Below are 23,759 nucleotides of genomic sequence, written 5' to 3'. Positions count from 1 at the left end.
TATCAGATACAGTAGCTACAGGTAAAATGAACTACAGAAATGCTGCAGTAGGTGGAGCTCGATGCCATGGGATTGTCCATAGTTCTGCTCCTGCAGACCCGGAGGTGACCCCTTTTGGGCTATCACAGCTCGCTAAAGGCAAACACAAAGCTCCGGCATTCCCGCCTACTGGCTTAGGCAGCTTTTTATGTATCTTCTTCATCTTTGAAAGAAAAGCCCTTCAAGTATTTTTGGATGAAGAATTTCTCTGACTAGCTTGTTTCAAACCACTGACAGCAGACACAGTAGATCTGATCCTAAAAATTCCCAAATATTTCCACCCTCTCTTCCAAATAATTCTGGAGATTAAAAATTGTTCAGTTCTGACAGAGTCTTCCTTGTATTAAATTATCTGCCCATTTTATACAGCTGTCACCTTTCCTGTCATCTTTGCTGATATCATTTTGTAAGTCTGGAGAATTTCCAACTTTCTTCTCCAAATCCTTTTGTGGAAACAGCATGAGTTGATGGTGTGTACTCCTAAGGCTGTACATTTTATAGATGGTGAGTAGAGACACAGTAAGTTTGCTTTTAGGTTGTACATTTTAAAAATTTTTGTTTAAGATTGTGAAAGAARCTGTTTCCTTGGCAATTTGTTCTTCTATTTGACTAATTTGACTTACTCGTTTCAGATATGTCATTTGGCTTATATGTTATCATCAAAGATAGCTGACTGACATGCTTATTTGCACTCTTCTTCCTTGTAACGTATCACTTCAATAAGAGCATTATGATTATAGTTGCAAAGTATGAATGTGTTTTGATAAAAATAAATCAGCACAATCTCAAAACAAAACACCCATTTAGTCATCCAAATGCAAGACGAAATATATTTTAATTATACAAGTAAGTTTAGAAAGCCCTTGTGGAACACTGCATACAGAGATGGCTACTGCTGTTTCTCCAGGTGGAACTCTGAATGTTGATTTTACAGGCAGTATTCTAACTGAGCACTCGAGCTTTTCTCCCCCCCCCCCTTTTTTTTTCTAACTGTTGCTGCTTAATACTGACCCTTTCTGCCCTTTTGCTATAACGTGGAAAAATGAAACAGACACCAGGGCTAAAAGAGAATTTTCAGTTAAACAGAGATTCCTAGGCAAAGGATTTCACTAAAAATATTCTGTACAAAACTAAGATTGTGCTACGAGTAATACTATTTTAGTCCTTTAGCTTAACCCCCCCCACACACACACAATCAAATCTGCACATATAAATATACATAAGCATCAGAAGGAGAGACCTGATTTGTTAAGGATGTGCTGTACCAGTAATGCAAAGCACTTTGTGGTTGAGAATCTCTGTTGCTAAGGGGAGCACTTGATACTACCGAGCTACTGCAGCAGCTTCCATTCCTCGGTCTCTGGTCAGCTGCGGTTCTGATGTGGCTGGGGAAAGGTATTCATCCCATTACATTAGCCTCGGCAGTTTTAATGAGGGAAGGAGCTACAGTCCTGTTAGGTCGCTCTCTGCCCTCCAGTGAACACCTTACTGTCAATAGAGATACATCAGTGAAATTGAAGGAGGCAGCTGAAAAGCGAGAGAAAGGTGGTCTGCTAGCGAAGACATGCGAACAAAATTTGGAATAAGTAGATACAATTTCACCTCTGTGAGATTTCCTCTGACACCCTAAATAAAACAGTTAGCACCTTATCCCAGCTAGTAGGAGTCTTTTTATTGACTATAGTAAATTTTGGTACATGCATCTCAGCTCACTGTGCCTCTACTCCCCACCTGTGAAATGGGAAAACATAATACTTCTTGTTTGTTAACACTTACGAAGCATTCAAGTATTATAGTGATGGAAAGCACATGTATGGAAAGACTTACTTTCATAGCTGAAACAAGCTCAAATAGCCTGGTATTGTTTATTCCATCCATTCCCCTCAATTTATCATATTCCTTTCGGGAAACCCTCTTTTTATTTCCTTGTCTCCACACAATATTGGCTTTACTCTGATAAGTTTTGTCAAATAATCAGTCACTGAGTCAAATTAATCTTGCTTGTAATGCCATTGTTGTCAGTGTATTTACCCCACAGTTACTTTAACCCCCTTAAGCAACTACGTTATTTGAACTGCCATCTTTATAGTCTCCATAAAGTCTCTCCTTTATAAAGCGATCTGAAAAATGTTCGTATTTGAAATGTGTCCTTAGCAGTCAGTGCAAACAAACAAGCAAAAAAACCCTATCACTTCGCTATGACATCTCTTTTCATGCCTCTTACACTTTTGGCTATTGTCTGTTTCATTTACATGGTCTCTGGGCAAGATGCCAGTAGTTTTAGCTTCATGCAGCACTCTCCAAGTCTTTTATTCACATTTTTGGTTGCATACTGGCATTCTTCAACSTTAGCTGATGTTTTCTAGCTATTTCTCACTACCGAAGTTAAAATTACAAGTGTTCTCCCCTAATCTGTTTCCACTGTTTCTAGAAAAAAGGCATTTTAGATTGCCAATAATCCATCTTATTAGAAACAAATGTAATCTATTTTTAACTGAAAAAAGAAAACCTTCTTGCACCAAAATAGTGCCCATTTCCTTCTCGTATTTATTAAAGTAAGAATAGATTACAGAAGTCTTGAAGAGATACACTCAGAGGCACAAAGTACACTTAGAAAGAAAAAACATTTATAAATACCTATAAAAAAATTAGTTGCTTATTTCTGCTAGTCTTGCACAGGATTTCTCATTGGAATGCTAWGCTAAAAACATGAAAGTTCACGAACCAAGGCAGGAGTTCCTAATAAAATCAACAGATCAATATCTTCTACAGCACAGAGTCTCTATTCAATCCAAAACCAACAAACAAAAAAGAACATGCTACTCTGTTTTATTTCACAGTGAGAACAAAGTCAATTTAAGAAGGAGTAGGGTGAAGACACAGCTGGAGAGCAGAGTTACCAGCCTCAGGAAATTCAAGGAAATGTAATTGAGAACGAATTATCTCCTTAATTACTTTTGACCAAATCAATAAAAACCATGGAATAAAAAGCATGATGACCACCACCTGGTAGAGGACAAAGAACACCAAAGTTGAAAATYACCACCAAAATAAAACACAGCCGTGTTAAGAAGAACAAAAGGCCTTTTCTCTTACAAAAAAATAGAGGGTGATGGATATTAGTTCAATAAACAAGCAGTGCATGCAAAAGTTAATGGCTGTTTCTGGCCACTGCTCAGTGTTCTCAGCTGTGAAGACTGTTAACTCTTTGCTATGTTGTTTGAAATTCTGAAAGACAAATGCAATACTGCTTGTCCACTCACTACACCAGGACTTGGGGGGGGGGGGAGGAGGGAGGGGGACACGACTCAACCCCCAACTCCAAAACACAAGACTCCCTTTTTTCCTTCTAAACTTTGACGGTCCCACATGCTTGCTTTTATTTACTACACACCGAAGTAGGAATTACTTGCTATGTAAATTTGTTAAGGCACAGCACTGACACTTGTATTAATAAAACAGAGCAAGATTCTACCTCTCCTTTGGCCACATTCCCAGATCTGAGTAGTAATAATCATGCTTGGAGGTCACAGATACACGGATAAGCAAGGCTGCCCCTGAGCGTGATGGATGGGCCACAATCTTCCAGCTAGTCAGAGACAGAGGGACTACAGGGCTCTGTTGGCACCCAGTAGTTATGAAGACTCTGACACCTATCTTTGAGACTTGCACAGTCCCCGTTATGATAGCAGTTTACCATCTTTAACATATTAATCGTCACAATATTATTGTCAAGTAGGAATGTGTTATTATCCTCTTTGTATACGTGAAGAACGAAGGCTCAACAAGATAACCCACTTGCCCCAGTCACACAAGACGCATATTGGGAGCGCAAGGAATTGAAACCAGGTCTCTGAAGGCGAAAGCTTCCATCTTAACTTAGTGTGGAAGTCACAGATCGCTTCCCACAGCCTGACTTAATCTTACAGCATTTGTCACTGTCAGTGAAGAATGTTAAAAGAGACAAACTTCTGAACCTTCCTCTTTTTTCTCAGTTGTGTTTTAGTTTAACTTTCCACTGTTATTCTTCATGGGGACACTGAACACAGAAATTAGTGTATTTCAAGTGTACTGTTGACACCTTGTCTTCTGTCCTTTTCTCTGTCTCATCACAACTCCACATATACCTTAAGATCCTCTGTGTTTCAAACCATCCTTTGAAAGTCCTGGCATTTGTACRTAAGCAGAACAATCTGTTTACTCAATGGGCTTACTAAGCAAAGGAAATTTTACTCTGATGTGATTTTTGCTCAGATTTGAGTTTGGAGGAAGGCAGAATGGCCATCTCGATTTATTCTTCCTGCATCTGGATTCAGAGCAAATGTCCTAARCTGACTGCCTCAAGTGACTGGGTAGTAACCTCTCGTTCCCCGAGAGTGCAGTCTCCCTTATCATGCTTCATAGTGGGGCCAGTCCAGCTCAGCACGAGATGGAAGTTCTGTGATCTACTAGAACCTAAATTTAGAGAGAAGCAGCATCATGATGGCCTGTAGCTAAGTACTAATTTTTCTAGGCTGTGCCTCTGCTTCTCTCTCAGACATCCTGAAAGCAACTGTTCTACCTGGCAATGGCAAAGGACTGCAAAATGCTAAGCCAGTTCAGGAGTCTGAGACAAAGTAAACTACTGTGCAGCAATCTCCAGGCTGCCTGGTGCTGTCTGGAGAACCTATATGAATTTCTGTTTCAGAGAACTGTTACTAAAATTAGCAAAAATAGAAACCTTAAAGAAAAAAGAAAAGAAATTAAGCAGTTTAGGAAGATGAAGATAGTCTATACATGAGTATAAGGTATTGGCAGGGAAGAGGAAGAGCAGAGGAAGATAGAATTAGTCACTGCTAGGGAGAGAAAGTGTCCCCAGAAAGACAGTCTAATAWTTAAAAACCAGGGAGCTAAGCCCTTCATCCAGAGCTAATATGCCATTCCATTCTAGTCCCACAGATGTTGACTATGTTCAAACTCTACAGAACAAACAGACAAGACAGGACAGTGATGAAGGAGCAATCCAGCAAATAAAACACATGAAGATTTGGTCCTTTTCCTCTCAAAAACCACACTCACGTTGGTTAGAATTTCAATATAGAAAATTCCATGTTAAAACACACGTTTCCCCCCCTAGGAACATGTGTCTTGTATTTTTTGAGCAGGTCTGATTAAAGTGTAGACATGTTTAAAAAGTTTATTTCMTTTTTCAGTGGAACAGACCTGACATTACCAGAAGTACTATCATTGGCCCAGAAGAATCTCAGAAAGGTGAACTACTTCCTATTTCTCCGTCAGACCTACAACGGAAAAAATTTTCAAGTGACAACATAATCCAGAGGACGCTGTGAGACACGCTATATGGCTTTAGGTGAAAAGCACTCGCTTTGCAGCCTTTTGCTTCTTGTAGGTTACTGTAGTCCATTTAGTAAATAAATGGATTTGGGGCAGAAACCATTATCATCACTGAATCTATTTCTATCCTTCACTCTGCAGCATATTTTCTGAGAGGCAGTGGAAGCAAACATGCACTACTCCTACTGGTTTTGTCGATAAATAGAAAATCTCATAATGAAAAGATTATTAAGTAAGCGTTTTTCATAAGATCTAAATTCATTTTAAACACCACCAACAAAGAAAAACACATTAAAAAACGCAGTATGACAGGTTTCCTGGCATAATTTTCTCAAACAACAGCTGGCCCAATATGTCAGACTCACAGGAAAGAAAGAGTTGGTTGTACATTCTAAAGGATGTTAATTCAAACAAACCAGATCTTATAAGGCCCTTAATCTTAAGAAAGAATAAAGTCTTTTTAGTAGGCATTAAGAAAGGAAACTATTGGTTGAATGAACAACTCCTTACAGTGAAACTTGCCTCTGGAAGGATTTCTGGATGYGTAAGCAAGCTCAGCTTTGCCTTGTAAACAAAACAGAGTGGATCTGTCACAAAAACTTCTATCTTGAGCTCTGAGAGACAGTTACTTTGGTAAGTGTTTTTAAAAGACTGCTGTCATGTAACAAAGTCGAGTTCAAAAGTATCAGTTTCACGTGGGTGATTTTGCCATACTGATGCTTCAGAACACCTGGTATTTATGTCAGTAAATATGCTTTTCTTTTTAAATATCTATATTCGCGATATTTCTTAATTTCTCTAATACTAATGGTTCTAATATAAAGGCATCCTTGAAAGAGATAAAAGAATCACCTACAACCAACGCATACGAGGCAAAACACAGGAGCACTCCTGTTCGGAACACAGCAGCCTCCCGCCGCAGCCACAGGGACTCACTGGACTTCAGCTTAGCACACTGACATGACACCTTAGTTGATGCATCTTAACTTCCCCCAGGCTCCCACCTACACAAAGCCAGGTGAAGTCTGGAAGCCTTCTAGTGTGAATGATTTGCTAGAAACCTCAGAGTGGACTAAACTCTCACCTCTGGAGAGGCAGAACGAGAAGTGCACCATGCCCTGCGTCGTGCAAGACCAAAGTGATCTGCAGAAACAGTTCTTAAAGGAGGAGAGACAGGATCAGTGGAGGCTGGAAACAGCAATGGGATGTAAAAACTCGTGTTTATATGACAGTCTTAGCTTGCAGAGTTCTATGGCAGTCATCGCTCACAAATAGCACCTACAAAACCTCCAACTTTACAGTCAACCGAACATTTCTTTTGGTGCAAAATGTGGTCATTAACATGGTTAAATTTGGCTACTCTCAGATCACAGTAAGACATTAGCTGCTTGTATACAGACAACTTCAAAGCTAGAACTGCTCATAGCCAAACCCCTAAATCGCTGTAATTTACCATCATGTCAGACTGCATGACCCTACTACTCACAAAGAATATGCTACAACATCTTTTGCCATGACTCTTCTCTAGAGAAAAGCTGTGAATAACCAGAATAGCCATGGTGATTTTTGCCTGTAGTTATATACTAATAGGATAGTAAGACAAGCCAATAGTCTTCACCTCTATCCTATTCTTTACTTTGGCCTTACTATATTAAAAAGAATGGACATTACTGAACCATTTTTGCAGTAAAACAGAGAAAGGTCTCTTAGTGATGAAACTTCTTCCTAAGCTGAAGATCAAAGGTGTCCTATTCAGCATCATGTAAGAGATCCATCTTGGATTTCTCCAATTATAGACTGTTTGATTTCTTCAGAATTAGACTAAGGTCTAATTGGACAGAGAATACAGTAATTTTGACATCTTTCACTGGCTTACATTTAAAAGATTTTTTTTCACACCTTTTTCTCTATTCTGTTTTAATTCAGCATAAAACAGCGCAGGTAACTTTCTGGCTATTTCAAAAAGTGATACTCATTTATTTTCTCTTGTTTAGGATATGGCACACCAAGCTGTGTTTTTAAAAATGTAAATCATGGCCTTCAAGAAAGAAATGAAATTAGTTAATCCAACAAATGTGTACAGTGCATATATGTGCTAGAATTTAGCAAAATATGAAGCAAGAACTGTAGTTTAAGGTTGCACCTTAAAGTTTATTTGTAGGAACATCTCAAGGTTTGAATTTATAATGAAGAAATCCAAATTAAGATTTACTGAAGCTTGCTCTGATTTCCCTTTTTTCTTCACAATGCCCCAAACCCTGTGACTTATGACATATGCTTAAATCTGCTCTTCACAGAGTGACTAACTTGTATTTTTGGCAACAATTTGTAACTGCAAAGAAGGGTGCTATCCTGGTTCTCAGCAGCTTTGATACTAGAGAAGTGAGGAGCTTGGCATAATTCCTTGTCACTCTGTCAGCAAAGCAAAGTTGCTGTAATCAAAACAAACAAAGACCATCATGAATTCTAAATTTAAAGTCTTCTATTGCTAAYGTAAGATACAGTAAGACTGTTTGGGAAACAATTTCTTGAAAGCATTCACTCACATGAACAGATAAAGTTACTTAGTCCTGTTGTAGTAGACAATTAATTTGTTCTGCATACCTAGTTTGGTAAAAAGCTATAAAGTCTGGCAGAGTCTTAATTGATCTGAAACTGCACTTGCTTTATTTAAAGGTCTGAGAAGTCTTAGGAATAAGAATCTCATTTGTAGACATTCCATACAGACAGTCTAGAATTAGCTGTGGGTCTATAACATGTTTTATTGAAAAAGCACCGTCTTAGTTTGGGAATAAATCCATAAGCTAACGTGTTCTTCTTCATAGCTCTGGCTTTGGCTGGATAACATCCAAATGTTACGTAACAGCAACCTAAAGATACTGGGGAGGCTGGATAGCAATACCGCGCTTGGAGGAGAAAATGGCAGATCTATAGGGAAAGATTAAGGCAGAGCTCGTTAGAGCAATTGTTTCACTTGTATCTTACCAGATCTCTAGTGGCACTTTAAAAGTTGTTATTCTGGGATCACAGTGACTCACATGTTTCTGTGAAAGACAGAAACGGAATGCCAACATCAACAGAAAGCTCAACTGATTAAATATCGCTTCCTTCCATCTATGGCTTTGCTAAGGGGACATGTGTGCAGGGGACAAACAGACTGCTTTCCAGGTAAGAAATTTAAACATAACTATATTACTCAGGCCATATAGTTATCAAAATTAGCCAATTTTTTTCCAATCTAGTAGCTGATACTTGTAGATCTTGAACTTTTGGCAAATGAACATTACCTTCAGTTCAAGAAGGATGGAAAGAGGGAGGAAATAATTTTCCAGTGTCTACTAAGACTAGGTAACTAAGAAAAAAAGTCCTGCAAAGAAATGTTAGAGAGAAGTTAAGTAACAATAATTCTCTTCCACCAGCACATAGGTATAATACATACATTAAAACATTTTTAAAGGAGATGAACTCTGCAGGTTCCCAAACACATCAAGAAAGATAGTATTTTGATGCAAAAATTCCTAATAGAGATTGTCTCCTTTAGGAATGCTGGCAGAAAGCAGAAAGAAAATTAATCAGAAACTCTAAGCAGATTGGCAAATACCAGTCTTTTGTTTGGTGTTACTCTGTATGCAGTGATATACCTAAGGTCAGAATGTAACCCGCCATATGGAGTAGCTAGACAATGAGAATAATATTGTAGGATCATTATAGAATTCATCCATCATTTTTTAGAATTATGCTCCATCTTTCAGAATTAAAACTTCCACATTTATTTTGCACACTGTCTAATCTTTTGGATATTCCAAATCATATTTTAAAAAACTCAGATGATTGAGTTTGTATAATGAGAAATTTAATGACCTGCAAAATGAATAGGGTGCATCTGCCAGCCCTAAAAAAGTCTGGTTTTCACCACATGCATCTCACCATACGGAAATGACAGTTCCATTCTATTTCTGTAGACAACTTCCCCTCTTACCTCCCTAAAACAATTATACATTTTTAGATGCAAGTTGAAGACTAAGATTATTAAAATGCTTACATACTTCTTGAAATATTTTTCTGACAGAATTTTAAGTAGAATAAACAGAGCATATAATGGCTGCTATATAAATGGATGTTCTCCCYGGTAAACTGAAAACACAAAACTTAAAAACTTCTCCTCTCTTCCCCCTAGATTCTGTACCATTGTTTCACTTAAGCGTATTTTGGTCAAAGGGTTAAATTCACTGCTGGAATAAAGAGCCTGATTAAATTCTTATTTTGACATGATTATGGTCCTTTTCACAAAAGCAGAATGAATGTGTTACCCATAGGCTGGCTGACTCAAACACTTCCATGTTAAACACCAGCCAGATAAACCATGTCACGATAAAGAATCTTAGGGCTAGATTTTATGCAAGATTACAGAGTAAGCTTTAAGTTTGAAGCAAAGCTCAAAATATCCTGTATTTCTTTATCAAGGTCCTAGCCAACAGCATCTTCACGAGTTTTAGATGCAAAATACTGAACTAAAAAAATCCCCTTTTTATTTTCTATTAATAGTTCATACTAAAACACAAGCACACACGTATACATCACATGTACATTCTCCTCACTCACTCCTTCCTTGTATAGGCACTTCATCAGACGAGCTTAGTTAGTATTCTGTCATAGATTTGATTAGGTGAGCTGCATATAAAGCCTTATACTGCTTAATCTGTGATTTAAAGAAAAAGGAAATGAAAAACGAAGACTTAATATTTAGGAACTACCTCGCAGTTTTCTGTTAAAAGAAATTCGGCCAAAATTGCTAATGTTTGACACATACATGTGGGAATAAGCCACAACTATCCCACCAAATCTTGATTTTGTAAAGGACAGCTATTTTCAGAAATATTTTGCGACAGCACTGCCAGCTGCGTATACAGACTGTATTACATCTGTGGCCCATTCTGCTCAAGTCTTTGTTTTGATTTGCTATATTGTATTCCATTAGTTTTAAGGCTGTTCATCACACTGCTATTAAATCAGTGTTTTCAAGCAAGCGTCCTCTAGCTGACCTCAGAGCAAAACAGTACAAAGACCTACATTCATGCAATTTGCCATCACAACCAAAAGGTGCTTGAAAGCCACGCTCCAAAGCCTGCATCTTCCACAGCTAACTCCCTCTGACTTGCCAATTATCACTATGCACCAATTCAGATCTCAAACACCTAATGCAGATAATACAAGCTAACATTAATATAGAAGAACTGCTAAAATGAACTACCTGAAGGGAAAAACAATTACAAACACTATTTTACCACTAGCACCCTGTTTAAAAGAAAAGATTGAAAATTTTCTGATGAGGTAGAGTTGAAATAGTGAAGTCACTATTTGGAAAATGTTATTTTTAATAAACTTTTTAATACGCTTTCTCTAAAAGACAAAGTGAACTCACAGCCTGCAAGAGTGAATTCTGACTGTCAGACAGCAAAATTGGATGAATTCAGTGCTGTCAAGCTTTTTCAAAAAGCCAGAAAAAAATAATCCCAAGCTTTCAGTTGATGAACCTGGATAAGGATCATAAAGATCCTGCCAAGGCTTAATTTCTCATTTTTCATAGATTAACATCACTGTTTATAGCTCAGGCTGTTGCATAGTGACACAAACTCTATACAGGATGACAAGAAACAAAACCAACTAAACAAAAAGCAATTCCAGAACACAGCAATGCCTCTGATGGGAATTCAAAATGAGCTTATTTTACAGAAATCCACCTATGAGTTTCACCAACAGACTATGGCAGCATTTGCCGAGGCAGAGCTTGCGGGTGAAGTGCCCGAGAATCCTTCAGCGACAATACAGCTGTCTGCATGCAGGATTCAGCTCCCTGAACTGTAATGAGCAATTTGTCTCACAGCTTTGATCCACTGTCAGTTTAGCTGACAATGACTCCAAGAATTAATTTCTAACATTTCAGGGTAACCTAACGAAAAAAAATGAAACACTATGTGGTAGATATCTGTAGATAATCTATCACTTGCTGCTTGCATTAGCAGAACCGTTAAACAAATTTCTATTACATGACAAAGGCTTTCAATTTCTTGTACGCTTAAAATATGTAACCCTAGGATGTAATCCGTCCACAGGGTAAAGCAGCAGAAAGGACAGAGTATTCCAACCATATACTTCAGGATAATACTGTGATAGCCCTGTTTACTTCAGAAGCTTCCTTATGGAAAACACCTCCTTCGTACAACTGAACAGATCCTTTACTTGAACAATTTGCCCATTTAGAGTAAGAGGTTCAGGACTACAGTGAGATGCATTTCAAGTTTTTATAACCATTGAAAACTAATGGATTAGAAAATGTTATTTTATTTTTCACTTTTGTTTTTTAACTACAAGACAATTGTTATGGATTCTAAATTATTTTGTCAAGATAATAAATGCACTGTATAAAATTCATGAGTATTTCTAGCTCTGGCATAACAGATCCACCCTAAATAGAACAGTAAAGACTACCTTCAGAAAATATTTATGAAGGGAATATAAACTGTAATTAAATTACTATTATCCTGCACATGGATCACAGTCTATCTAGTTCAGTCCTTCTGGGCAAAGTCTCTGTCAGTAGTTGTGGCTTTTGCTCGTCATGCTTGACCACTGTGACCTGATGGTGGCCACACCACTTTTTGCCAGCCAACCAATTTGCCGACTTGATTACACTCGATAGAAAGCATTAATTCTAAGAGCTGCCAGCCACAGACTTCTGGTCTTCTACTATTTCCTACTCCCCCGTATTAAGGCACATGTCTGGGAGGTGGTTATGCGACAGGAAAAAGGCACTGCTGCTGGGCTCCCACGTGCGCTTTTTAGGAGGGATGTTTTGGTGTAGGTTCCAAGACGATATCCGCTACCTGCAGCGCTGCCGCGTAGCCTCTGCGACGTAGCCAAGGCGGCTGGCAGATCCCAGCCGAGTGACCAATAGCATCTGGCAGTGGGCTCAGGCAATACTACGAATGCACCAGATAGCAGCCCAGGTGGCGGCGAGGAGAAGGGGATTCAAAGCATGCACTGTGTGAGTTTTACTCTAAGAGCATGAGACATGACACATTTGACTCTCTGCCATTAACTCTGCAGTGAAAAACATAATGTTTCTGTCCTTTTTTAGGCCACACTTCATGAGATATCTTCATGTATTCTTTTTTAAAAAAATGTTCCCCAAACAGCAATGTGGGGAAACGATCAGCTATGAGGATCCCTTTTTACCTAATTAAGCCATAAGCTTGCTCTGTCGAACTGGGAGCTAACAGCATAAAGGAGTACAAGTAGTTTAAAAAGTGACTTGAATCCCATGAAAATAAATGAATCATATGAGATGTTCATATGGGAAGTTCAAAGACAGGCTTCCTGAGAGGGAAATGCTGATATATTGCAGTACCAAGTGATGCCACCTAGGAATCCTGGACTGATCTGGATCCTCAATATGGAAGACAAATGGGGCACTTGCTTAGTTGATAATTACACAGATTTTAACAGAAAGATGTAATTTTTCACTGAAATGATTTAGTTCCCAATGAAGTCCTGACTTACATTAAGCAGGCTATCTGATCACTGGGTACCAATGGTTGTACCTGTAAGAGAGGAATGAAATACAGAGGCCAGAGCTGTTGAAATAATCACATTTAGGACTGAAGTTCTGCAGTCCAAGGACTGCTCTAGCAGAAGAGCTGATTTCTCTCTCCCAGATGTGCCATAGGTATTATTAGCTCAGGGCCAAAGACACAGTAGAGTGCATTCACAGTAGCTGGGACTGGCCAGAAGCTTCCATGAGTTCTGTAGTTTACCGTAGTCAAACTTAAGTTGCAGCAGTTAGAACAACATTAAAAAAACTCAATAGTTTTACAGTCTCCTTATTCAAACATACGGATATTTATCTGGACCCCAGCAATAATTTTTATCATTTTAAGGAGGGAAACTTACTCTAAAAAGTCCAGATTGTTCTTAAAAGGTAAGAGTTGTAATGGATGTGTCATATGAAAGAGCGACTACAATCTGCTTAGATTAGCAGAGAGGAAGAGTAATCCTTTAACAAAAAGTCATTAGGAAATCAAATTAAATCAAATTAAAACCTCCATCTTAAAATACTACAGAACAGTGAATAGCCAGGCTGCAATAACACAAAAAAGTCACGTATTTTCACAAAACGAAAGCTTACAAAACCAGTAACTGTCTTTCCCAATGTACAGAATCTAGAGTAACATTATTGCTATTACCTCTATTCCCCATACCCTGCTTTTGAGCTCTTAATGTAAAATGTGACAGTTATATAGCTGCCTAATTAACTTGACTATTGTCTGCTAAAAATACTCTCTATCTTAGTTCTTCTTCTGTGCAAATAGCATAACATTAATTTAATGGAAAGGTCACATTATACTACAAGGAATGTAGTGACATTCTATTATGTCCTTCTTCCCAGCTTCCAGTCCTCCCCCCATTGCAGATTTGCATTCAACATTTTTTCTATAGGCATTTCATGAACAGTGAGAAGCTACTCCAGCACTGCCTTCCACTGTTTATAATTTAAGATATATCATTCTGCAGTCTGAAGTGAAACAACAACAACTTGATTTTACAGAAATGGTTTCTTCTTTGCAAATCCCCCACAAGCTTCAAATATTGTACTTTTYCCCCTCACTGCTAAATGACTTCACTCAGTTTGCCTGCACAGGGGAATATTCCAATCTAAGAACTGGTTTCAAGGTTTTTGCATTCAGATCAACTTATCCCAAAGTTATTATTCTCTATATGAGAAGGATGAGTCCTCCCGTGTTCTTCCTCTTCCATGCATTGCTTGAGGGGAATTAGTGAGGTGTCCTGGCTAAACTTCAAATTGCTTAACTGTTGTCTGCTCGCTTAAATTTGCCCTTCCTTTTTCAACTGGATAAATTATTCTTCATCAATTCCTATCCTAACTTGTCAAATAGTATTGCTCTGCTCTATTAACTAGACTTAACCAGAAGTGGCCTATATGACCTCTACATTCAGTCTACACAGTGATTTTGGCATCGTTTTGGGTAAAAAGGGATCTATAAATACATTATCCTCCCAAAAAACAAGCTCAGCCCAACATATCAAGAAACATCCCTGCATTCCTACTGTGGCTCAGATCTTTTTCATGTGAACATTAAAACTTCCACATTGCTAATATTCCTCTGCCAATAATTAAATAACTACCTCTCTCTTTCTACTATTAGTAAAAACTTCCTTAGAGAATTTCCTAAATTCCACATAGGCAAAAGAGCTCTTTTTTTTTTTTTTTTTTCCTTCATTTGAATGATTTTCTAACACTCCTGATGCACTTACTTCATCCCTGACATAACTTCACTAAACATGATATTGGAGAAATCCTCCCTCCATCAAGTGCATGATCAGCATTAATATTCCTTGTGCTACCAGAGCGACGCAACAGAGTAGGAGTCAGGAACTGGTCCATGACTTACAAAAGCCAGTGTTAACCTTACTGTCCAATGCGAGTTCTAAATAGAATAAATTACACCCTTAGAYAGTTAACTATTTATTTCTTGCATAGCATTTTTAGTCAAATCTCCAAATGTTTTAGGAAGCATCTATATCCCATTCTTTCACAAAAGTAACCATTTGACAAAACATTTCCATTTAGCAAAAGTCACTTTAACTGCCACACTTCAGCCAGGGGAGCACCAAGTTCTGCAGATACATGGAACAGTCTACTCCTTTCATTATGTAACCTTAATAGTATTTTTGTGCACTATTTAGGAGAAGCATACATTAAATCTGTTAAAATCTAATGTTTTGAATATTCACTGGAAAGTGTCACCTTTGTAATGCACTTCTCTGCCCCAGGCCTGATACTCCYGATCAATTCCCAAGCCTAGGTAAGCAATGCAATTCACTATAATGACAATTGAAGTTGTAATCAAGGAAGTATAATGCATCACAACTGTACCAGCAGCCTGACATTTGGCAAGTTTACTAAAACCTTAATAAAAATGCATTATTACATTTGATATGCTTCCCTTAATTCATTATGGAAGCAGTCTTTAGGAATAGACGTTGAATTTTTGAAATTGATTAGACTTTCGAATTTAATAGCATGGAGATTGTGTGGACCATATGAATTAGCTGCTGTTTCAGAGATATCTCAAACTAATTCAGTGATCATAAAGCCATTATTTCTGCAGAATGTAACATTCTCATTCCAACTTTCTGTTCCCATTTATTTCACCATTTTTGTGCTTTAGTTTCTGAAAGATAAAGCAGGAATACCTGCAGGAGTAACCCAGAGTTCAAGAACAGAAAATCCTTCACGATGACACCAAGTTTGCTATTTTCTGTATCTATTTAGCTAAGATAATTTGCTTCTCTAAGTCGCTTTCTCCAAAGGTAAAAGAGAGATAAGAACTGTTGGCCAGTTTCACAAGGTTGTGAGGAATAACATTTCAACCAAACTCTGAATACATAAAGTGCTTAAATGTTATGATTAACAGTAATAAAGTCAACTACCAGAGCACTGAAGGTCTGATACTCTTCTAAAATGGCTATAAATAGCCAAGATTTTCTAGCAGATACATGATTACAGTGCCAGAGGAAATCACACAGAAGAATGAAACAAACTGAGAAGTTCCATATCAACAACAGCTCTGCTATGTGAGCTAAATAATTGCAAGTTGTCAATATTGTTAGCCTCTTCTTAGAGGTACTGTAGTATGATGTAATAGATGTTTTTACTTCTGTTTTATTCAGGGACATGTACAAATGAAAGTATTTAATTTCCTCAAGAATGGTGTATCTGACGTTTTTCAATTTCTTAGTGAGGATGCCTAAAAATAAAACTCAAGTTAAAAGAAACATATTTATGTTTCAGTTTAACAGAGGGAAATGAGCCTAATTAACAAATCCAACAGCAGTCAGTGTATCTAAGAGTCTAATGTGATGTAACACCTGTTGAAGAAGCTACAAAAGACCCGCTATTGCAATTTAGGCTTATATCGGAATTTGACCAAACATGTAAAATTGAACTTTGCTTTCTTCGCAAATGATCTGCTCTATCACAATCCTGTTCTTGATGACATCATTATCTATCACCTCACACCCTTCATTTATCTTTCATTCACGTAACTGCTTCAGACCACTGTTTCTGTCCTGAAAAGCTATACCCTTTTCTCTATCTCCATAGCCAAATTATCTACAGTCCACTTATTCACCACCTTCCAATACACTTTCAAATGTCATGCATTCAAACCTACTAGCATTTAATTAACTTGAACTTAAAAGCAGCAATATAATAGAACAGTATATTACCATTACAAGTGTCTGTTGGGCAAGTGCCACCTTAAATGGGTGAGAAGAAAGTCATGAAAGAATACATACATACATACATAAATAAATATATATATATGTGTGGCATTAGCCTGATCATTTTCAAACATTCTCTAAGCTTGTCTGTCTTTTGCAACAAAAATGCACTCATTACAATTTTTTGAAAAGGCAAAACCATAACAAATACTTGAGCAACTCATTCTATTTACTGGAGATCAACATTACCCATAAAACTTGTACTAACCAGAGCTTCAGCTGCTTGTTGCTAGAAGTAACCCTGGTAAATGCCGGAAGCGCACATCAGCTTTCATCATGAAAGTGAAGCAAATATGTTGCCTCATATGGATAACATGCATGCATTTTGGCTTGCCTGATGATTATCACACAGAGTTCACACATGTTACCAGTGGAGAATATAAAGCTTAGTAGAAAAAGCCGTAACTTCCATGTTTCCCATCCTCTCCCACACTGAGCAAAACAGCTACTTTCTCCTATGTTCATTCAAGAAAGAGGAAAAAGAAAAACCTTACAACTTCCAGCCAGTTAACACCAAAGGGGGAAAAATGAATACCCTTAAAAACAAAAAGAGGAAACCAGACATGCTAACCAGAGAAGAAAAACTATTTGCAAAATCTACCTATGTTAATTAAGTACAAGAAATCTCCATGGAAACCTGATTTAGGGATAACTGTATACCCATTTTAATGATATGGAAAGTTTTAAAAATGGAAGCATTACACATCGATGACATTAAAGTCTTTCAGGCAGTCCTTGATATAGGTTCAGCCAGGTCTCTCAGGGATAAGATGAATGCACCCTACCATTTACGCAGTAAGCAGTAGAATCTTTCTTACAACATGACATTATGAAATCTGAAACTGTCGTCACAGTATAACTGAGCTTGCAACTACTCTTTTGAGTTTACATTATCTGCACTTAGTATCTCTAATGTTTCGGTGATAGCAAAATGATGAACTGTGGCTATATGATAACGTGCAGTTTTCCAACTGTTGACAGTTTCTCTTGCACAATCTATTTTCTTCTATTGTGTCCTGGAGCATTCCTAGCATCTAAACTTCTAGCCAGCTGCAAACAGCTATGACTTTAGAAGACCCCCCCCCCCAAAAAAAAAAAAAAAATACTAGAGAAACTGAAGGAATATTCCCTACTTTCTTGAAAGTGAAAAGTTTTTCTGTATTAACTCTCTTGCATTCAGGAAGTCCAGTTTGTCCATGATCTGCAATAGATAACCAATATTCTGAAATCATGATGTAATCTATTACCATATTGCAAAAGAATGGTGAAGACAAGCATGTTTTTGCAGATGCTTTTAGTTTTCCCATTGATTTTCCTATGTGGGGCACACAATGCAGACATAGCTTGACAAGAAAAACTTGGGTATAACTTAATGTTAGTCATTTTGGTTCTCAGATAATTTTTCATCTGAAATGAACAAAGCCAAACAAACAAACAAAAAAAATTGGGATCATGGAAGAAGCTGAAAGTCTGAACCTCAGTGCTACAAGCTGTCTTGTGTATCCTCTTTTCTCTTTGTTTATTCCCTTGGTTGCATCTGAAACAGTAGCCCATAAGAACATATTAATTCTCAAATTGACAGACTCCTTGCCATGATGTGATGCAACTGATAAAGTACAAGTGGAAGCAATGAGTAAAAAGAACTTATTAAGTCAAATATGAATTAATTCTTGCAGGTAAAACACATGATTCTCAAAGTTCTCAATTTCATACTGCAGATGGGGGATTTTTTTTTAAGGGGAATGTTAAGGGGATGCTAAAATATCTACCAACAAAAGACTCTGAGGCCATCTCGTAGTGGTAAGATGTTGAAGGGGCCTAATTTTGCCAGTCAATAATCTACTCAATACCCTGAAAGGTATTTGAATCTGTGTGATTCTATCTATGACTTGGCACTACCGCCATCCTAGTGATAGATCACCCTATATTCTACCTCGTATAATTAACACAGAAAAAAATACTCTAGAAAGTATTGCTATGGTATTTCATAGCTTTTCATCTCAAAGCCAGTTGAGAATAGAAATTAATAGAAATAATTATTTCATTATACTCATTCTCATCATCTGTTTGTTAAAATTTCATGTTGCCTAAATAAGAAGTTTCAAGGTATTTCTCAAGCATCATCTAATACATCACAAGAAGTTTTGGCTGGTTAGTTGGTTAAGACCACGGCTTACTATTTCTTAGAGGCAGGTGTGAGATCTCAGTTGATCAAATGACCATTGGTCCATATTGATTTATCAAACCAGATCGGTTTATCAATTCAGAAATCATTAGGAATGTCCCCACATCAGTGTAGTCTTGCTTGATCAGTTTGTGCATTTTGGAGGTACTAGTAAGACAACAGCCACTAATGTTTTCCTGGTCTTCCCGGGATGATAGCGAATTATGACAGACCTTTGCAACAGCAAGCTGGCAGGAGAAAGGTTCTTTGCATTGTAAGTTCTGCCTGGCACAAAAGAGTTTGCAATATGTGCTTTAGTCTTTTGGAAAGCACTGTGTTATATTGGAAACCCTAACAGATCTTTAACTGCAGCAATACAAATAACGTCAGTGTAATTTCTCTTGAAAGAAATTGCTCTGTTTTCTTCTCCAATTTTCAGTTAAAACCTTTCATTGCTGATGCTGCTGTCAATCTTACCTAGCGACCTATTTACCTAAAGCACAGAATTACAGAACATAATCTTATCACAAGTACAGAGCCAGTTTTGACGCTAATGATGCTAAAGATTTTGTGCACTTGAATTCTTCAGTCATTGGTCAGAAAAGCTACCTTCCTTTCATGCGGAAAGTCAACAAGCCACCCCAGAGGTTTTGCAAATGAATTTGTTGTAGCAATTAAGGGAAGGAAGCTATATGAACATGATAAAAGGTGACCAATATCACCATGCACTGCTACATTAAGGAATCAGAAAAAGACCTTTAACACATTGCTCTGAACTCCTAGGAAATCAAAAATACTGTCTGGAAAGTGACATTCTTCGACTTTCAATGAATCAATGCCGTCGGCGATGTGCACCTGACCTTTGAGATGGAGGGAAAAACCCTCAAGCCAACCCAACTTTCAATTATTTGTAATGGAAACTCAAAGGGCCCAGTCATGCAGTATGGGTACATACTCATACTAACATGGTGCAGAACCAGTCAGCCCCACAGGGAATCCTCCTCACCCCCAACAAATTCTAATCACACAAGAATCTGAAATCAGCAGGGAAGCTGCTTGGTCTAGCTGCTCTGGGTAAGATGAATGACCCACTCAATTCTCAGAATACTTCTAGAAAAGATCGCAGCAGGCAGCAGATGGCATTTGTAGAAAACCACCATCTACAAAACAGATCTGAAAATGCTAAGATGCTAGCAGTGAGAAAAGTGAAGATAACTGGCCCAACCTGAAAACAGCAGGGATCACAGCATCCACGCCACTGTGAAAGTGGGCCACCCATTTATGCTTGGATAATACTTTACAGGATGGGAAAAAAAATCTCATCTGGTCTTCTAAACCCAAATATTATACTTACTGAGCTTTATCCCTCACTGTCTGGGAGTACTTATAGTTTTCAAGGAGTTTATTTTGTTCCAGCTGGTTGCAGCAGAATGGAATTCTTTCCCTGGATCAACCCTGGCTTTACTTAATATTTTTCTTAGAAGACAGATACCACATTTACTACATAACCATAGAACAGCAGAGTTTTCCTTTGCAACAGTTAGAATATTTGAATACAAATTGCAAGTTTCCAGCGTTAACAAATTTACTTAACGACACAAAATGCACCAATGAACACAAAGCATTTCTGAACATACTTGTTGTCATCAAGCATTTAAATAGTATCCTAAGTGTACTACACATAATATCCTATGCTCTTATCATTTTGTGTAACCCTCCCAGCATACTTAAGTATTTTTAGCTCTTTTTAATATCTTATATTTTGATAATATTAGTTCAGAAAGTAGCATTTGCCAGCAGATACTAGGCTTCATGAGAACATCTACTCAAGTCCTGTTAAATTCACAGTGGTTTTTAATCATCATCTTGCTGTTTAGAGATTTTTACTGTTAGTGTTCACCACTGCTAATCATCAGCCGCACTTGTGGCTGAAGAAAATGCTAACTTAGAAGGTAGAGATGACAGCAAATGCATTAATCAAAGACATCACACTTTTGACTACAGGGAATGTTACGCCCTCAAACACCCCTAGTTAGATGTATCCAGTATCTACAATCTTCTCAATTATTCAAAACAGTATGAAGTCTGTCAGGCATGGGGTGGCTGGGAATTGGGGTAATAACTCATAAAAAGCAAAAACACAGAAAATACAAAGTGTTTTCAAGTTAGGCTACAGGAATATACTTTTGTTCTACTATCTCTGAAAAACACATAAGTAGATTTCTGCAGAGCACATGGGCTTTACATAGCGAGGCTCGGTGTGTGAGTAGCATGCATTCCTGGCCCTTCCAACAGCATCTGAGCAGAGTTAGGGGATGCGGAGGACTGGTCAGATTCATTACCAGAATAGTTTTTTAGTTTCCCCAAGACATAATCATTATCTTTCAGAGAGGAAAAAAAAAAACAAAAACAACACACCCACATATCATAATATAGTTAGTCTGAGATTTTCAAGGTGATCCAGTGCTTTTAACTATGCTCCCCACAAAAAAAAGGAATGGCTTCGTATGACTACATCCCTTGTGATAGTTCTGGGCATCTAAAGAGTAAGTCACAATCACATATTTAATGACCTACATTTCATTTATATTCTGTAGAAAGGATATACTTTTAACTTGCTAACTTGTCTGAAATCTCAAGTACTAGAGTTCAAACTGGACTTCAGAGCATCTTAAGGATCAAATCCTGACACCATTTCTGAATGAAAAACAACAACAAAAAAGTCCAACATTTTCAAGATTATCAGAATTTCAGAGTGTCAATCTATAGCTGAAAGACTTGAAAGCAACTTAGAAGATTCAGAAGAAAAGGTATGTTAGAAGTTAAGAGTTAAGGCAAAAACACTGGCAACGCTTGCTGGATGCTGAGAAATTCATAGAAACAAACATCTAAATGAAGATGGAAAAATGATGCTTTAGGTATTCTGCAAAACAAAATGAATGGAACTCATTGTCTACTTAGAACTTTAAATACTTAAATCCAAAACTTTAAGCTTTGAATGCAACACACACAATGAGAGCAGAAAATTAAGTAGCGGATGGACAGAATCTTTTCCGTCTACCCTGAATAATAACTACACTGCTTCTGTGGCAGCTGTCAGAGACTATCCCTTGGGTGCCCCATTATAAAGCACGCAGCAGACTATGGGCTGAAAGCCGCAAAGACTTACGTTACAGATTGCACATTGGAGAGTCAGAGGAGATTTCATTCTATGTGAATAAAGACCACAAGGAAAATCGCTTTCTACACAGAACAGCACAAAAACCTTGGGGAGCTTCATGTCTCCTTGCATGAGCCAACAGGAAAACAAAAGAAACGGAAGAGCACTGCAATCTGATCTCAAGCATTGGTGACCAGATTTTTGTCCTTGTAGTTTAATGATTCCAGTTTGACATAAAAGCAACTTGAGACAGTGCAGGACACACAAAGTTAGTGGGTATGCACCACTAGGGAGACCAGGAGGCAAGAACACAAACAGTCAAACTAACACAAACATAGCTAATCTCCTCAGATGTTCTTGAAACTCAAGATACAGGTGGTGCAGAGTGAAACATAATTAATCCACTACCTCCAAAGACACCTCACTTATGTTTTTTTTTCTTTTCACAAAGACTTTACTTTTGTAGTGTTATCATGTTCACCTTTGAGCTTTTTACCACCTCTCAAATGCCACCATTTTCTCATTCCTGTTATTTATGCCTTTTTGTCCTCAATATGACTCCTCCCTTGAACTTTAAAGACTTACCTTGTTGCCTTTCCCCAATTATTTTCCATTAAGTACATTCTCATTCTCCATGTTTTTCCTCTTCATTCATTAGCCTACTATTGTCTCTGCTCCATTCTAACTGCTCTCCTGAAAAGCTTTAAAGACCAGTTATAAAAGCCATTTCTCAAATACTAAAATAAAGGTGTCAAAGTAGTCAAACTTTATTCAAAAACATTCTGTACCACCATTAAATGGTTATTTGCAGGAAAGCACAGAATACTGTTTCAAACCTTCCTGTACTTTAAACAGAAGGTGATTATTCTTCTCCCTGGACATGGGTGCTTGCAGTTTACTTACAATTTACTTCTCTATTTAAAACAGAAACAGGAACACTGGTCCTACCTGCACAAGCTGTCCCAAAGAGTGGAGGGTGAGTTTCTTTGGGTCTGTGTAGAGAATCTCTCCGAGCTCCTGATAAGGTTTCCCACTGGTGGTAAAGTGTCCCTGAGTGAGTTGCTTTTGCCTCCTATGGTAGTTGTCCCAGAATGCCTGTTCTCTTGAAGGTTCACTGCTTTTATAAACTGTCTGGGTTCTAGCTAAGACCTTCCCCTCTTTCTGATCGAGAACGGGCAAAGACTGGATGCGCACAAAATCTCGAGGGTTCAGCGCTCTGGTGGTCGTGGGCACCTTGACTCTGTTGCTCTTAGACACGTCTGGCATTGGCATTGCTCCTCAGCGGGAGCCTCCTGGTTTTGCTCTTTGTGTTATCAAAAGCTCCAGTCTCCCAGGCCTAAGAACAGATCGCTGCTGCCCAAACCTCGGCGCAAGCTTTCCTTTTAATGTTCCAAAGAGTAACCCAGCACGAGAAGCTCTTGTTGCCTGACATCACATTCAGTCTCACTCCCCTCCACAGTCCCTCAAACAGCAAAAACGAATCTTGGGGGAATGGAAACCTCCTAAAAACCTAACCGGACGCCGGGGAACGCCCAGCACGGGGAGCCAAACACCTCCCTCCGAAGCCTTTCATTTAAAACACACCTCCCTCGCGGGGGCCGCGGCGGTGCGGGCCGCCGCCGTCCTTGTCCCGCTCCGCGGGGCCTCGAAGCGGGGGGGGGGACAGCCCGCTCCCCTCAGCCGCCGCCGCCGCGGCCG

The 23,759-nt window shown here is 38.3% G+C and overlaps 1 protein-coding gene across 1 annotated transcript in view; it reads right to left on the bottom strand.

The window, feature by feature from the left end:
* Positions 1 to 23,569, bottom strand: part of CCDC60 (coiled-coil domain containing 60) — a 65,517-nt gene extending 41,948 nt beyond the window's left edge. The window contains exon 1 of the mRNA XM_085326167.1: positions 23,010 to 23,569. Coding sequence (XP_085182293.1) covers positions 23,010 to 23,333 — 324 coding nt within the window. The 5' untranslated portion in view covers positions 23,334 to 23,569. The remainder of the gene's footprint in view (positions 1 to 23,009) is intronic.
* Between the last annotated feature and the right edge of the window lie 190 nt (positions 23,570 to 23,759).

The sequence above is a fragment of the Rhea americana genome, unplaced genomic scaffold (genome assembly GCF_003343005.1).
Source record: "Rhea americana isolate MKP2758 unplaced genomic scaffold, rheAme1 scaffold_128, whole genome shotgun sequence".
Lineage (NCBI taxonomy): Eukaryota > Metazoa > Chordata > Aves > Rheiformes > Rheidae > Rhea > Rhea americana.
Note: the sequence above shows the minus strand (reverse complement) of the source record. Positions and strands in the feature narration are given on the sequence as shown.